This window comes from Triplophysa dalaica, chromosome 6 (assembly GCF_015846415.1).
Source record: "Triplophysa dalaica isolate WHDGS20190420 chromosome 6, ASM1584641v1, whole genome shotgun sequence".
Classification (NCBI taxonomy): Eukaryota; Metazoa; Chordata; class Actinopteri; order Cypriniformes; family Nemacheilidae; genus Triplophysa; species Triplophysa dalaica.
Genome location: NC_079547.1, coordinates 23,067,244 through 23,085,626, shown reverse-complemented (window position 1 = coordinate 23,085,626; position 18,383 = coordinate 23,067,244). Strand labels below are relative to the sequence as shown.

The 18,383-nt window shown below is 38.3% G+C and overlaps 1 protein-coding gene across 4 annotated transcripts; it reads left to right on the top strand.

Moving 5' to 3' along the window:
• Positions 1–135: 135 nt before the first annotated feature.
• Positions 136–17,213, top strand: vapb (VAMP (vesicle-associated membrane protein)-associated protein B and C). 4 transcript variants are annotated; one of them, XM_056750894.1, is made up of 6 exons: positions 136–403; positions 8,664–8,816; positions 14,031–14,134; positions 15,647–15,727; positions 16,013–16,186; positions 16,574–17,213. In XM_056750894.1, the coding sequence occupies exons 1-6, from the start codon at positions 346–348 to the stop codon at positions 16,730–16,732; spliced, it is 729 nt and encodes a 242-aa protein (XP_056606872.1). In that variant the 5' UTR covers positions 136–345; the 3' UTR covers positions 16,733–17,213. The 4 variants fall into 4 exon arrangements, with proteins under 4 accessions (XP_056606872.1, XP_056606870.1, XP_056606869.1 ...); XM_056750892.1 differs by having other exon boundaries at positions 16,013–16,192; XM_056750891.1 differs by having other exon boundaries at positions 16,013–16,192; positions 16,571–17,213.
• Positions 17,214–18,383: the final 1,170 nt, after the last annotated feature.

Here is an 18,383-nt window from a genome sequence, read left to right as displayed (position 1 = left end):
GGCGATGCGCAGATAGATCGCTGTATGAAATCAATGTAGCGCGAGAGCGATTCCAAATGTGTCCTTTCGAATCACTCTCGCGATACTTTGATGTCACAGGCTGAACGTTTTGCGCAGCGCCGCAGTAAGTCAAACACACCTCTCTCGCTCCTTCTCTGACACGGTCTCTTCCTGCTGCATCACAACAGTCGCTAGAGGATCGGGTAACGCCGCGGCTATTTCCACCGTCTCGCGGAGTTTTTATTTCAATAAATGTAACAGAATTCCTCCGCGACAGCTTCAGCCGTCGAGCGCGTCGCCGTCAGCCCGAGCGGACGTCATTTAACGTGTGAAGCGCGGTGGGAAATGGCGAGGCCGGAGCAGGTCCTGCTTTTAGAGCCACAGCACGAGCTGAGATTTCGAGGTGAGTGTCTGACGCGGCCCAAGACTAGCATCTATAACGTCGAGTAGACGGAGAAAGCCGGTTTTGTCGCCGTGTGGGAAGCGGTGACACGTCGTTTGTGATGAGGCCTCGGTCCTCACAAAACTAACTAAGGGACGCGATAACTGTCGAACTATCTCGTTTGAATGACATCAAATGCCCTTCGCGCGGAATAACGTTGCAGATATATCAGCCGGTCGCCATAGAGACCTGCGCGAGGTTTAGCCCAGAAATCACTAGCTCGAGCTAGCCTAGTTTAGGCCTCGACGTGGTCACCGTTCGCTGTGTTAATTCGGTTAGTGTGTTACATTTCCACCGGCAAGAAGTCCTGGACACTATTGAGGAAGCTTTATGTAACGTTAACGATTGTAATACTATTCCAGTACGGTGGCCCCTGACAGGGTTAGTTGAAGGGTTAGTTTACGCTTAAAAATCGTACAGGCACTGTCAAACCCGTTTCTATACAGTGAAAGTAAATGGGTGCTGAGGCTGTCAGGGTTGGGTAGTAACATGGTTGACAGCTTTGCAGTTTTTAATTTGACATGACTAGCTCTGCGGCCACGGTCATGAAACCTCCCGTTTCTAGAAAGAGAAGTCAATATTGATATTTCCAGAAACTTCCGGTTGACAGTTATCAGTTGTCACCATAAAATCATAACAGTAACATGGTTGACATTTTTACAGTTTTATTTGAAATGACTAGCTCCATACCCACAGTCATGAAACCTCACTTGATCAGTTGTTTACTATTAAAAAATCATATTGACGTGGATGACGTTTATTTTGACTCGACTGGCCCTCTGCCCACAGTCTTGAAACATCTTTCTTGAATAATTCAAAACCGACATTTCTACAAACATTCACTTGTCAATCAGTTGTTTACTATACCAAATCATGGTAACAGGATTGACAATTAAATGCCAAAAATATGATAAAGTAATACAATTGTTTGCCAATGGCAATAGTTATTAAATGTTGGAGTTTTTGGTTTTGCTACTGTTGTCAAAATACCTATTGTTGGACTAGTCGGCATGAACCATGTCAGTATAAGTGCTCTGTATTACATAGTTGTGGATGCTAATGAGAGTTTTATTTAGCACTTGTAATAGTATTCCATTACCATGGTCCTTGACGCCTGAAGGCTTTGGTGCCGAATACATTAGAACCATTCTGTGGTCAACCGTTTTTTATAGAGCCCTGCAACTAGATTTTGAATATAAAAACCTTTTAATTTACCCTTAATTGATTTTGGGTAGTAATATGTAGGCTTAAAATGTTACATGAGCTCTGAGGTTCTTAAGTGTTGATGTTTTGTAAGCTTCTGTAGAAGACACAAATCAGTATAATTTGAAACCTTTTAAAAGAACAAGTTTGAAATCTTAATAGCTATTTACATGTAAAGGACTACACTACACAAAACTTTGTTTATTATATAGCGTACATTGTTCTTAATCTTAACCTTTTTTCTACACGCTTCCCTTAAATAAAGGTTGTAATATACTTCCTCTTTAATGTTAGTATTATCATTATTAGTAATTGTTTATCGTTATTTCTCATAGGTGTTTTAAAACAAAGTTTTGTTGCACAGTGCTTATTCGTGTACACCTTCAGACTGAAGGCTCTAAAGGTTATGTTCCGTGCCAAATAATACTGGATGTCTTTTGATATCCCTACTGTATTTAGGCTTTTTATAATCAAAATACTTTACTATAACTAAATAAGTGGTTCTTGTGTAAATCCTTGTCATGAGATATGTACCTTAACCTGTTTTGTAGATTTTATTTTCTCCAGGACTACAATGAACAGTCTTTACTTTTCTCAACTTTGTACTATGATCTGTTTGGAACAAAGTCAAACAAGCTGTCTGGCACCTCACTTTACTTGTCTTGCTGATACCAACTTATCAATAATGAAACCTTTAATTATTTGATATCCCAAGCCAATAATTGTGCAATATATAATTTTTTAATGTTTATTTTTCATTGTCGGTGATCTTGCCTGTTGAGCAATGATGTGTTGTTCTGTAATAACAAGTGTATCGTTGTCAGGGAAGTGTGTTATTTTTGCACAAGTGTTGCCTTGTAAATGTTGTGTTGCTTATTCTTAAGAACAGAAGTTTTTAAAGTATCCGTGAACCGGAAGTTTCCATCGTTTTTACCTACGTTTTATGACACAATTTCGAGTGAAAAGGAATTTCAACGGAGAAAATAAGTGGGTGTGGCTTGCATTTTTCACTGCGAATTGATTGGATATATAAAAAGCTGTTGCATTAATTTGAAATGAAACTGGCAGCAGTTAACGGATGCTACGGCCAAGCCGTCGAATTTCCGTCATTTCAGAAGGATAGTCATTACAGGAGGGAAAAGCATTTTCATATTTTAACTGAAGATTATGAGGGTACATGAATTTTAAAAAGATGACACACATTAATAAGCTATTTACTATAAACGCTGCAATATTTCATGAAAACATAAGAATTGTCGTTTTTAATTTCTTTGGGACTTTAAAGACAGTGGAGCCGTCACACAATGGTGTCCCCAGTTGTTATATTTAGGTTTACATTTTTTAAAAAGTGAAACATTTTACCTGTCACTCTCACTTATTTGCCAAACTATTGATATATAATTACATCAGTATCATGAGATATTAAAAATGAGCTATTATTACCCATCCATCCATATTTTAAATAACCGTTCTTATTTTCACCATATACAATTCAACTAAATTAACAGCCTTATAACAACAACTTGTTTTGTTCTGGTTTCACCTCTCTCCTGTCTAAACTAAATTATTTTATATGTAATTTACCACATATTAAACTGTAAATACTGTGGATTATTTAGACAAAATCTTACTAACCACTCTTATCGCCTAACATGGCATGCACACTTTCATTCTGAGGTGTTGAGTGACTAATTTGATGGATTCAGACAAACTCTCGTGAGTTATGTTTTTGACATAGCCTCAACCGTTAGTTAAAATGAATCCCATTAGGATGGGAATCGGTCATTAGCTGATGCACTGTGTGTAAATCATTGCTTTTAGGACAGGATTTGTTTTGTTTGTTTGTACAAGGGTATGAGCGTAACCCTTGTCAGAGAAAATGAAACCTGTTTTTAAGCACAATTCATCAAGGGGTAATTCAGGTAAAATATTCACCGGATACTCCACATGAAACATGGATTCAGTCTTTTGACTTTTTGACGTCTTTTCAGTTGCTTTTGACTGATGTGTGCGGGAGAGGGACAGTTCAATACAAGACAGTAATGGGGTATGAGTGGTGATGACGTCCTTCAGCTAAAATCACTGCCAGCTCTGTTACATCTGGGGCATAGGGAACAATAGTGTTTCGCATCAGGATGCACGTAGGATTACGATCAACAATGTGAGTCTAATTATTCAAACATTGCGCCATACGTCGACAATTAAAAAGGAGAAGCACTTCAGAATCCGTTGCAAGGTACATCAACAAATTGGGAAAAAAAGCAAAGTGAACTTTTGCACTTAATTGAGGCATGATTACAGAGGCACTTTACAAAATGCTCATCCGTAGTGCTGTCGGTTCGCCGAAATTTTAACGTTTTCACTAAACACATCGTTTTCACTTTGTGAAAATCCCCTAAATGCTACGAGAGCGGAAGTGACCTAGCTGGCTGAGATTTTAGCGGAAGTAGGTCATCGTCCCGTGTGCATATACCGTATTGTACACTTCTCTAAAATTGGCTAAATTCAGAGGGTGGTTTAGATATAAAGGAAAATAGTTGCTTGGCATTCATTTGGTCATTTTGAATCGAAGCATTCGGTAGTGCTGCACTATACCCATGGAGCGACTTTCTGCTACGAAAAGTTCAGTTAGCCATAATTCACCAGCTCAGACGCTAGATTGAATTGTGAATTGGTTTAGGCCTCATCGGTGTGTTTTGACCAACCAAAACTGTTGTTGAATTACAGGACAACATTCAGGTGGATATTTAGCCTGCTTTGCATTAAAAAAAAAGAAATCTGGAGTCCACTGCATAATTGTTGGATGTTGTCCAAAGCCTGGCGTGAGCTTTCGTTTTATGAATGAAGTATCGTGAAATCATTCTCAACAATGGACATGGCTACGGTTAGGATTTTAAAATTTGACTTACAGTTCATAAAGAGAGATTAAATGTCAAGATGTTCTGGCGCTCAGCGAAGTTACATCATTTCCTTTAAGCACGTAAACATAAATCAGTTGCCCTGTATTGCTGAATCTGCCAGTCATGCCATCCTTCCCGTCTCACAAATGTTTTAGTTACGTTAACTTCTGTTACCATTAACCCATCTGCCAATGTGTGCCATTTCACATTTAAAACTTCTAAAGCTGAGACTCGTCCATTGACGTTCAGGAAGTCAGGCTAGCCAATAATAGGTGGCTATTTTTCAACAATTATATGTGATCTTGGAGTATAAAAGGCATTTTGATCCTTCTGTGATTCTGAGGTGATCTGAACACTTGTAATGAGGTAAAGCTGTTAAAATATACCGACGTCTCATTGATTTAGCACGGTTGCACTTTCTTCTGCCCGTTCCAATACCTTGATCTACGTGACAAAATTACATAAGTGCACATCCGTTCAGACCTTGGACAGCTGAATTATAATAATGATCATGAAACGGTCCTGTGATAAATATGTTTTAAGGCTATAAAACAGGGTGTAAATGAGAGACAGATGTAGAAATGCAGAGCTGGAAAGAGAAGTCACATCTGCATGGGCGGGGATGCCAAGTATCTCTCCGTACAAATGAGCGCCACATTTCTGCAGACAGATGCGTATTTCCGAACTGTACGAAAGGCACGCATCGGCACTTTTCCAGCATAGGGCTTTATTTGACAGAACTATCTATTTAATAATACGTACGGTCATTTTTTAAAGGTCCTCGAGGGAACACGTGTCTACGTCTGCAGAATATTCTAGAAACTTCTTGAACATCATTCTGTCTCTAGGCATCACATTTTTTGATCTTTATCATATATATTCATTAAGCATGACCGAATGGGGATGTTTTTACCCCTCTTGGGTCTGTTAAGCAGTTTGTATTTATCGGCAATGTTTTCGTTTACCTAATAAATCGTGAGTAATACAGGTACAAGAAGGATGTCTTTGTGCATTACACGTGCTTTGCAATAAATTTTTCCTCTAATTGGATCAGCTGCTCCACACACACTCTTATAGAAATGAAGCTTTACAACCGGTATAGTCATTTATTGGACTTCTTTATCTCTCTGTCAAGGGTATTAAAGGGCTTCGTTCACTTCATCTGCGTCTTTACTTCTGCGACATGATAAAAGCTGAAACAACATAAGGCTCACAATGAGTTTCATGTGTCACAGCTTCTCAATAATTAACCCAGTTTAATAGAATTAACCCTGATGAGGTGTTGCATACTTGATGTGTGTTGCTGCTTATTACAAAGGGTGAAAGATGTTGGGACAGAATAAAAATGTGTATGGTTGATGTTTCATATTAACATGGAATAGAAATCGCCCCTTTCATTTCTTTGGATATTCGTGCGTGATTCATCATTGAAAATTATTTCATAGACATAATAGTTTACCTTTGTACAGAAATAATTTTGTGTTGGTTAATGTTTATTTAAAGAAAGTGTTATTGTGTAGTTGGTACAGCACATAAAAAGGCACAATGAACGCACTACTGATGTTCGTCAGAGATGAATCCGTTCTTTCTGTCGGCGCTTGACCACAAATCCAAATAATTTGCTATTCAAAACTAAGTTTTACAACATATGTTAGCCATTTTCTTTGATACAGTCAGTTTACCCACAGCTTACTCTAGTGTTATGCTTGGACGTCAGGATTTATGGTGTTGCTAGAACATATGTGTATTATTTTTCTTAATGTTACAACATTAACGTTTCGATTTCATTTGCAGAAAATCTTACAGATGATATGTTTGAAACGTAAGAATGTTGAAATTCAGATTGATTTTAACAAGGGTAAAGCATTAATATCCATGTATTATAGGGCTGCAACTAACGATTATTTTAATAATCGATTAATCTGTAAATTATTTTTTAGATTAATCGATGAATCGGATAAAAACATAAACCAAGAAAAGCATTCATTTCCAACCCATTATTCGAAAACAGAACTTAAATCTTTAGAAACTGCACAAACATGTTGCTCCTTGAACATCCCTGAGCGGTTATAATAATAATAAAATAAAAATGGAATAACACAAAAAACATACACATGTATGCTTTACATCTGCCAAATATATAGACTTTTTTAAATAAAGTGCCACCTGAGCTGCCAGAACAATAAAGTATTTATAAAAAATAAAGAACAATACAAATTGGATGTACAAAACGGATTTTTTGAATGTCAGAACGTGTTCTCTACACTACACTGCAGACAGACACTCGCAGATGCACACACTCACAAACTCTCACACTGACACACACACACACACACTCTCTCTCAAATTCACTTGAAGCTTATTCATTAAATTATTACCATCATTGTAGTAAGTGCAAGCTTAATTTATATACCACATTTAAGCAAAGCTTAAGATGACCGAGTGCTATAAAAGAACTTTAAAATTAAATTAAAAAGTACAACACACACAAATATATTTGTCAATAATAACCTATATTGGACAAAGCACAGAATATACACTGCAAAAATTGCTTTTCTAATTTAGTAGTTTTGTCCTGTTGTCAGTCCAAATATCAAAAAAATCTTAAATCAAGATACATTTACAAGAAAACATGAAATAGCATGAGAAATGATTACTTGTTTTCTGAAAAAACACCTCAAAATGAAGTGATTGTTTGCTTAAAACAAGCAAAATTATCTGCCAATGGGGTACGAAAGCTAATCTTAATGAGATTATGAGAAGTTTTAAGCATCAATTAATTTTCTCATGCCATTTTTCTTGTCTAGTAATCTTGATTTTTTTAGATACTTGGACAGGAAACGAGAAATAAATTACTAAGTAAGTAAAGTTTTTTTTGCAGTGTAGCTATACATGACAACAGATTGATAAATGAATGGTTCAAAAAAGGCTAGTAAATAAAAACGTGTCTTTATTCTTGCAGTGCAAAGTAACTATACCAGCCCTGCTTTACTTCTGTTATTAACCAGCTAATGCTAACTTGTCATGCTTGTCAAGCTGGATAACAAGTAAACACCAGCACCAGGGACATTACGTTCCTCACTTCAAAACGGAACAAAAGTAGGATTCCGTAATGACTTAACCTGCTGTTGAACTCCCTTCATCCTCATCAAAGAGTCCAACATGTTTGCGTTTCAGGTGCTGGATCATTGCCGTGGTGCTCCCGTGCCATGTCGCTTTTGCATATTTTGCAGTTAACACACTTTTTCTGTTTATTTAGTTTGAAATGCTCCCTCAACTTGGATGACTTGGGTCGCGCGGATTTCTCTGACTCCGTCATGTATCTTTCCTCGTTTCTTATTATTTTTGCTCCGCCCTGTATATGAGGCGCCGAACTCTGCTAGCGTCAGTGTGCGAGAGAGACCGAGTGTGTTCACTCCGCTCCGCGCTCAAATAAAGTTTTTTTTAATAATCAAACGTCTCAGTGTCGTGCGACACAACGAATCGATTATGAAATTCGTTGCCAACTCTTTTAGTAATCGATTTTAATCGATTAAATCGATTCGTTGTTGCAGCCCTAATGTATTAACAAAACAACTTTTATGTTGTCTCATGATGCCAGTAAAACAATCTTCATCCATATTGTCTGGATCGTTTGGCTCAGTGTTCCTGATGTCTCAGTATTGTTTTCAGACCCACATCCTGTTCATCACCACAAACATTGTCTGACTCTGTGACAAAAACCGATTAGCATCGGCCTTTGGCAGAACAAACTGGGATTGTTCTGTCTTCCTGAATACCGCTATCATTTATGCCGAGGCGTTAAATGAATGTCATGCTTGAGAACAACACTGTGTGTTTTAGCTTTGATGTATCACACATTTTTTAATGTGTCGTTGATTCGATTTGTGTTAAATCGTTTAGTCTAGGTGGTGTGAAATTGGTTTAAGATTGTATACTGGTTATTGCTCTTGATCAGCGTTGCACGTTTTTTCATGTAAGGATAATTTTTGCTGATGTAGATTGCAAACGTTGTTGTAAATTCATTCCTATGTTCTTGAAATCTGATTATAAATTTAGCTGTGATATTCGTTGACCTAAATCTAAAGTCAATGTCTCTCTCTTTCTGTCTCTCATAGGTCCTTTTACAGATGTGGTGACCTCCACCCTCAAGCTTGCTAATCCCACAGAAAGAAATGTGTGTTTTAAAGTAAAGACGACTGCACCACGCCGTTACTGCGTGCGGCCAAACAGCGGTGTGATTGATGCTGGAACCTCCATCAATGTCTCAGGTAACATACCTTATTTGCCTTATGATGATGTTTTGGACAGTTAACCGCTTTTCAGCTTTTGGAGCAGATTTATAAATATACGTACTGATATTATATGAATTCCTCAATGCAGGGAAGTATTCACTGCAATTGTTCATATATAGACTCTTAACATTTGAGTGAGTCTCTTAATGTATTTTATGACCTTTTAATGTCTAATGAACGATCAAAACGTACAGATGAGGACCTTAAAGGGAATGTTTACCCAAAAATGAAAATGTCTTTATCATTTATTTACACTCATGTCATTCCAAGCCAGTTTGACCAACAGATATTTCAATTCTTTTATAATGGCCCTTATGACATTGTACAGACGTTTAAGCTCCAGACCAACTTTGTTTTATAGGAGCACTGTAGCCCCACAAAAATGTAGGGGCTCACCTTATATCAAACTGCAATGTAATTATTCACATTTCACCCCAATATAACGGTTTTACTGACAAATAAGTAACTTGATGACAGCAGATTTGGCCAAGGCTACAGCAAAGCTTTGTTATTGATTGGTGCTGAATAGAGAGACTGTAATCTGAATTCATATGAACTAACAGAAATTGTGCTTGTCAAAAAGTCTAGATTTAACTGTTTACAGTGTTACACATTAAATCAAAATGAAAGGCATTGTGTTATATTCTTACTATGATTTTAATGTATATTAAGGGCACTTTTCCTCAAATTCTCAACACATGTAAATAAAACGTCAAATAAAACTTAACAAGAGCATTCGCCTGTCATTCGTTCTTGCTGTGAACGGATTTCAAATGATCCAGCGCTGTCTTGAGTAATCCACGTTAGTTTCGTTTTAAACGTCTCGTATATCAAATTGTTCGTCCTCAGGCTCAAGAAATCCGTAACAGCAAACAGCAACTCGCAGTAATGCGCTCACGTTGTGTGTGTGTAAACTTGTCAATGGTGAACTGGATGGTGCTCGTCCGCGGGAAACATCATTGTCTCGTGAGTGACCCGCGCACACAGCCTGCACTGGTGACGGGTCGCATTCTACTTGTCTTTCCACATGAAACAACAACTAGAAGGAATTCAATTTTTTTTTTTTTTTACGCAGGGCACCTTTAAATACCCAACTGCTCTTTGTGTGTGATGGAATCTTTGACATAACCTCAGTATATTTTTGTAACAACAGTTGTTGGTCTCTCAGACATCTCCCAGAGAGGTTCCCTAATAACTCTGCTGTTTTAAAATCTCAACACTTCTTGGAATCCCACTGACGTTTGTAAATTGCAGTCATTATTTAGTGGTTATTCCGGTATTTTGGGATTTTTTCCATGGTGAAAAGCCTGGTGCTTGTCAATATGTACAACAGGATTTCACTCACTCCAGTTACATACTCCATCAGTAATTAAAATGAATGACAGACTGGTTTTTAGAATACTGAACCCTAGCGAGTTAAATTCTGTGGATACAGGATACAGGTTTTAGTTCATGGTTTTGACATTCCTCCAGACCTATGAGGCAATTCCCGTGTCTCTATTTATTCTCACACGTCACTGCAGGTCAGGCGCTGTGAAGTTGGCTGCGTAACGGTCAAAAGCAACAACTTCAAACACAGCCAACTCTTTTCTAGGCTGGATAGCTCTGTCGACATCATCTCAAAAGCAGTCATTTCGGTAATGCACTTGTGATGGAAGTCAATGGGACAGTTTTACCAGAGAGTATAAAAGCAGAAATGTGAAGCTTGTATCTGTGCTACAGCACTAACATGAATTATTCAGTAGGAAATGTTTATTATTAGTAGCGCTTGCTAATGCTCATACATTGGTTTAAGAAGTGAAGTCGCTGAGCATGAAGATTCATATTTGATGCATAACACATCGCGGTGTTTGTGCTATGAAAATGAATACCTGAAATTGTACAGTTTAATCATACTTGTGTTCATACCTAAATTTGAGAAAACTCATTTCGATTTAAGGATAGCTGGACCTTAATTATATAGCCTCCAGAATCTCTTTTAAAGGGGTCATATAGCTTGAATATGTGTTTTCCCTGTGCCTTTGGTCTGTTATAAGTTTCCCATTCATGTATTAAACACATAAAATTGCAAAAATTTGTGTGGAAAAAAAAGTTGCATTCTATCTAAAAGGGAATGCTCACCCAGACCTGCCTGAAAACGGCTTGTGTAACCACATCCCCACAAATCTACTTCAGTTCGTGGAATGATTTGACTAAGACTGCCCAAATGTATACGCAAGTAAGGTGGGCGTACCTGTCAGTAAAATGCTTTTGAACAGTGTGTTTCGAATATGGTGAGAGGCATTACATTTCAATCACATGCTTGCAGTATTCGACCAATCACTTCTCACTTGTTAACTGGCCAATCATAGCACACCTCACTTTTCAGAGCGATGAGCTTTGTTCAAAGGGGCAAAGAGGAGATACAAACATTCACGGTATGTGGAAAGTACAGCAGTTTTTTTTCTTAAATCGTGTAGACACATTGCATTACATCTTAGACAAACAGTAGTAATCATTTTAGCCGTGTCATTTAGCCTTTAAGACTTGGTGTGAGCTCTTTAAAGGGACTGTTTACCCAATTTTTTTTATTTTGTCATCCTTTACTCACCCTGCAGTTATGTAGTCTGTATAAGTATGACAAACAACACCGAGAAAGGTATTTATAAGAGTGCTTGGATCCAAGCAGTTCTTGGCCTCCATTGACTACCATTGTATGAGAAATTACATAGCCATACACTTATTACAACACCGAATACCCCCGCAAACATATAGGAATGATCTGGCACACACTCAGTTTTTTTTTTTGAGGTGGGACTACTTTTCTTGAAGGATGAACTTTAGAGTCATTGTGTGGGTGTGTTGAGTTTGCTCCATGTAAACAGTGCTTTACGGAAAGTTGTGTCGTATCAGCACTGCGTCCATTGTTATCGATTTACTATAAACATGATTGTGTTAAGTCGAAATTATTGTCTGCTGTTATCAACAGAATTCCAGAGTATTTTCTTAACTGCCAATGGCATCAGATGTTGGGCGAGACACAATACAACTCCAACATTAAAGGAATAGTTAACTTCTAAATTTGCCCCATTCACTTTCCAAAGTAATTTTTTCCTCCTATAGAAAGTCAATGTGGGCAAATGTTGAAGTAAATGACTCCTTTAATATGGTTTATTATGGACACAGAACATTTGCTTTAGAACTTAGCATGTCAACCAAACCCAGAGTGATGTCTGGATTTCTTCACATCTTTCTTTCTCTATTCAGGCTTGTAGTTTTTTGCCAAGGGAATTCTGAGGTCACATTTCATAATTAATGGAGTTGTTAGCAGTTATCTCTAGAGATCCGGTTAGTTGTGCAGAGGAATGATTTCTGTTTTTTTCTGCAGTCAGGTGCTTCATTGTGGTTTGACCGCTGTCGTGACCACACACGCTTGTTGTGATTAAAACTGTTCTGTTTTAATAAGTGTACAATGTATAAAGAAAACAAGAACAGCCTGTACAAACAGCTTGTACAATCTATGTAAAAGAAAGCGGTCGTGCCAAACACGGTTGCAGTCTCGGTTTGTGGAAATCCAATAAGACCACAGTAATCATAATACATGGAGAACCTTCTGGCTTTTTACATTACAAATACTTGAAACTTAACATTGTTTAAAAGATTCTTCACCAAAAAAAAATGTATTCTCACCTGTAAAGATGTCTTTGTTCTGCTAAACACAAAAGAAGATATTTGGAAGAATGTCAGTAACCAAACAGATCTCCTCCCCCATTGACTCCCATAGTGTTTATTTTCCCTACTATGGCAGTAAATGGAGGATGAGATCTGTTTGGTTACTGACATTCTTCCAAATATCTGCAGAACAAAGAAAGGTTGAGTTAATGAAAGAAAACAAATTTTGGGGTGAACTATCCCTTTAACCCTTATCACTTTTGTACTGTATATTTGGATTACTGTTTTTTCTTTAGTATGCATTAGCGGGCGATCAATAGAAGTTACTCTTTGGCCAATGTAATGCTGATGTGAAGCCTATCACTGACATAATATGATGTCTTGAATTATCTACATTTGCGACTTATTAAATTAATTTAACATCGTATCCGCAAATTAATCCCTTAACGCATATTTTTACTTTCCCTTCACTCATGTTAGCTCAGGTCAAGGTTGAATTTGCACATTACTTAGAAATATTGCTGATAGGAACTTCGCAGATAAAGTCTTATTACCCTACATGATCAAATGAATAGCTGATAGTGAAATACCTTCTTTCAAACTGAAATGTATTTCCAAAAATCAGGACTGATAAAACAGGACAGTCTTCTCCGTCTCGGTGTTCTCCCACTGTCTGTTTTTAGTTTGAAATAATGGCGATCAAACCGAGCAAAGTTTTGGGGAATCACTGTTCACCCTCTTTGAGCTCTGCTTTAGCGGCCAGATCTGAGAAAACCTCCTCAGCCTTTGAAATTAAGAGATCATTTATTTTTTATGAAATTAAGCAGCAGTTTTCCAGGATCACGCGCACATTTATCATGATGTGAAAAAGGCCTATTGAATCTGAGTATCTTGCATCTTAAAAGGGTAGCGCGGGGTGAATTTGCACATCAGTACTGATTTTCAACGTGCCGCCTCTCGTGTGCCCGGCATAAGAAAGTCATCATTGTAAATCATGGTAACAGCTTTAAATTAGATTTTGCTCATTGGAATGACATCAAATAAGACAGCCTTCTTTGATAGAGATGATGGGGTTGTAGACCCATACTTCCGCACACAACCGACACCTGGTTTGAGTTAAAGGCTGAATGTGGTGTTATCGTGAAAATGCTGTTTGGAAACTGTGAGAGAAATTACCCTTCTGGGGTCGTTGACATTTTATCATCTACAACGTTTGTAGTGGGATTACACGAAATAAATGGATAAATCTCTTTGTTTAATGTAGTGTAATGTCGTCTGTGATGAAAGTATTTCATCACATTGGAACTTTAGAGAGCACCTACATTGTGGCAGTTTACATACTTCCTAGTGTGTGTGATTTGTTCAGTTTTTATTCCTCATTAATATATCATATGTTGTAGCTCTATCCTTGTGGTTTGTGCGTTTGTTTAAATATAGAAAATGTAAAATTTTCCCAGTCGATTCATGTTCTGTTATCATTATCCTACATATCAATATTGTGAAATGTCAACTTGATTGTTCTTTTGTGTGCGTTTACAGTGATGTTGCAGCCATTCGATTACGATCCGAATGAGAAAAGCAAACACAAGTTCATGGTACAATCTGTGCTGGCTCCGCCCGATATGACCGACACTGAGGCAGTGGTGAGTACCATAAATTTTGTTTAGTAATATAATTTAGCACCGTACCATCTTGTCAGATGTTTACACATACAGTGTTGCCCAAAGGATTTTGACAGACTCAAACTAATTAGCATATTTGTGACGTCTTCACGTCGTGTTTCTGTTAGCGCTTGATTTCTGTTTTTCTTCTACACTCTGATCTGTCACATTATACTGTATTTTACAACTGAATGCCACCAGAAGTCACTTTAACTGATGCTAAAATCTTGATTTATTAACGCAACATCATCAAACAAAATCACAATACAGTACATACATCTACATTATAGAGCGGCGATATGCTGTTTGCCCTTTCTCGCCAATGTGTTGCTGTATTATGAATGCTTCTTTGATTTTTAATGCAAGTGACAGTTAAATAGACTTCACGGAGGAGAGGCCGAGGGCTCGTACACACATGGAGCTCATCGAAAGAGGACGCGCACGCAGCCATGCGCCACTCACACCAAACAAGTTGCGGAAGTGCTGCGTATCCACTAGTTAATCGATCACAGATACAGTCATTATCACAAATGGATAAAAAATTACAAAATGTGATGCCAAATATACTTGGGCGGCCATTACTATACCTGGGCGGACCGCCCAAGTAAATGCATTGTATGGGAAACGCTGACATATAATATTATACAGGAGGCGACTCGACTCCTGTTAAGATCTCTCTCACCACAATTTCCTATGATGATCTGAATTTTTTTTATTTCATATGCAGGTAGTTTTTCTATGTAGTCTGTACAGAGCTTAGGATGGAAAAATGAGATAACTATTCCAACTGAAACGTTTACCTTTTATATGTTGGATAGTGTTGCAACGGCTGTTTAACATTGTGAGAGATGGAGTAAGTGATAATATTATGACAACCCCCAGTATCGAGCAAGAGGGTTTGAATCAAATGTTGTGGGTTTGAAGTCATATAAACAAATGTCAGATAACCCCAACGGCGTTCGACAGGGCCAAGAGCAAGATTCAAATCTCAGGCTCGTGACTCCGTGCTACAGATCTCCTCTGCGAGTTTGAAATGTAACAATAAATAGGGTATGAAAATGTGAGGATGTGGAAAGAAAATACAGAGCAGAGATTTGGCCACTCATTGAGTATCCGAGCCATTTTCACTTGCATTTTCCCTATCTGTATGGTGTAAGTGATTAACATGATACACAGTTTTATGTTTTCACAAGGTTAGTGTCGTGTTTGTATCGACATGTTTGTCGATAAAATAATCAAAAGGCACCCAATGTTGGGAGTTCATTTTATCTTGGATGGGGCTATTTTCTGTCAGTAGGCCTATACTGAGTTCTGTACTACATTTGCTTATGTAATGATCACCAATTGTGTCAATAGCGGCATCCATTGTGGATCCAGTCTCAGCACTTGCACAGTGATATTTTCTGAAGCTTTGTCAGGATTTTTTGGACTGGGCTTATATCCTCTTTTGTGTGAACATGTAAGTGGTAACATTTTTGCGTTGTTCTCGTGCAGTGGAAGGAAGCCAAGCCTGAGGATCTGATGGACTCCAAGCTGAGATGTGTCTTTGATATGCCCACTGAAAACGAAAAAACGGTGAGTGGATGCATTTTTTTCTGTTGTTCTTCGCGTCGAGCTTTGCAGCTGTCAGTCCACCTATTATCCGTTTAATGTACGAGATGATGTGACGTTAAAAAGCTCTTTAAAAATGGCAGATGTACCACTATTTATAAACATACAGAAACTTATTGGGACTTATAAGACTTATAAATTGTCTTATCTTTTGTCTTTCTGCAAGGGTTTTATTGATTCAAGTGGTCTTATTTTTATATTTTGTCTTGTTCTTCATTAATTCCAATTCACATATGTTTGTGGCGGCAGCATGACATGGACAGCAATAAGATCTCCAGTCTTTCAAAGTCAGAATCATCCACATTGTCAATGAAGTCCATGGCTGCTGGTTTGGATGACGGAGATGTGAAAAAGATCATGGAGGAGTGCAAAAGGCTGCAGACGGAGGTTCAGCGGCTACGAGAGGAGAACAAACAGATCAGGGTGAGGGTGTTTATGTTTTATGTTTACTAGTGGGTATGTGCATTTTCACACACTGTTTTGTCACCTCTAGGTTTTTATTTAGTATTTGCGTAAACGTGGTCAACCCGTGTGGGTCGACCTCCACATGTTACGTTTGTGCACCTAACTATATTAAACAAACCAGCAGCCTGTTTTAATTAATAATGGCCGCAGGACACAAACCATAGGGAGACCACAGCTGGGCCGCATTACGGCTTCAGTAGAAAATCAAACTGTGTTTGTTATCATAGATGGATGTGCGTTTATTAAAAAGGGCATAGGGTCAAAAGTGCAAGTCTCCAGTTCATATCTGTGATCTCACTTTCTCTCGATCCTTCTCTCCCTCTCGCCACCTTCCAACCTCAGCAGGAAGACGACGGCCTGCGGATGAGGAAGAGCACGGTAATGTCCGCTCCGCACTCCTCCCCGGCGCTGCGAGTTAAAGAGGAGGGCCTGAGCAGCAGGATGATCGCTCTCATCGTGCTGTTTTTTGTCGTGGGCGTCATCGTAGGCAAGTTGGCCTTGTAAGACCCGAGAGCCGAGCGCTACAAGCATGCACCGTGGACGAAACAAAATCAACACAGACAAGCCACCATCGCAGAATTCGTTTAATCCGAATGACATATCATTTGGGTAGTTTTGGATTAGTGAGGTGTGTAAAATTAAAGCGATCGGGGAATTACATCGTGTAATGTGCAATGAAAAAAAAATGTTTAAAATGAGCTCCTGGCTCGAAATTGTGAAATCATTCTGCCCTTCTTCCTTAGCCATTTCTGATGCAAGTTCAAACGGATAACAAACGTCACCGATTTTAACCACTTAATGTGTCGTATGGGGTTTTCTAACACCAGATGTGCGATTGAGTGAATGTTGTTTTATCACTTTTCCTACGGAGGTCAGAAACTGCAAATTTAACCTGTATACAAATGCTAAGTCTTTAAAAGTGTCACATGTGTGTTTAATTTATGCATCCCCCAAACATCCCGCATTAAAACAGCAGTTCACCGAGTATATAGCTTATATGTTTGATGATTTTTCTCCATCTTAGCTACTAAATGATGGAACAGCCCTCTAGTATCTTTCGCACTATTGCTTGCGTTTTATAGATGTTTCACGAAGTCCAACATATATGTCTGAATACCAAGGGGTATTATGATCCAACATATATTTCCAGTCAGGTGTGCTTTATTGCATTGTTTTTATTTGGAAGATCATCACGGTTTCTTCAGGCAATGTAAAATATTTGCAGAGCCACGAATCCTTTTAAACAATTAAATGTGCTGCTTTTTAGTCGAAGCTACCACCGTGTTCGACCACAAACAGGCTTTTAAGTGGCTTTTTGGACCTCTTTACTGACATTGTGGAAATGGACTGTTAGAAACCTTTATTTCAGAACGCTTAACTAGAGAAGTGCTTGGTTGACGTTTACCTCATCCGTGTGAAAACAATTTCAGCCAATATTACTTTGTAGTAACTGCTGTTTAAGTTGATTTTGCACAATGTTGACGACTCGTGATCAGAATCAAATCTATTATTCACCTTTTTTCTTTTCGGTGGGGGGATATCTGCTTGAATGCATGGCTCTATCGAGAGCGAAGTGAAATTTTAATAAGTTCCTCCAAAGGCCTCTGAAGTCCACCTGTGTTACCATCTCGCCTGTTGACCGAATGAACTTCTTGTGAAATCATTTTATAATCGTGCAGCTGCTAATGGTCATCTATACATGCCAACTGGTTGAAGGTCTCTCTCTCTCTGTGAACTTTCTATCTGACGATCCTGTGAAGAGATTTGAGTTTCATCCTGCCCGTAAACACCAACCCTTCCTTCATAATTTGAACAAAAGCGAGTGTAGTTAGCGAACCCAAACGTTGGCGGCCTTGAGGTCTTGTTTGAGTATTGTGTCTCCTGTATTCTAGCCATGCCGTGCTACACTCATTTCCAGAAAAATGCATGGCTTCGATATGCCTTGTCGGTGGTCTAAAACGCACACACTGGTTTATTGCGCAGCATACGGCTTTAAGAACACTCCTTGAATATTCTGCACTGTTTTCCTCGGCCCTCTGTGTTCTGGGATGTTTTATTTCGCCGTTTAGATTTAAGTTATGAATAAAGCTTTTATTGCACAAAACTGTTTATATTTAAAATGCACTACATTATAAAGATTGTCATCTTCCCACGC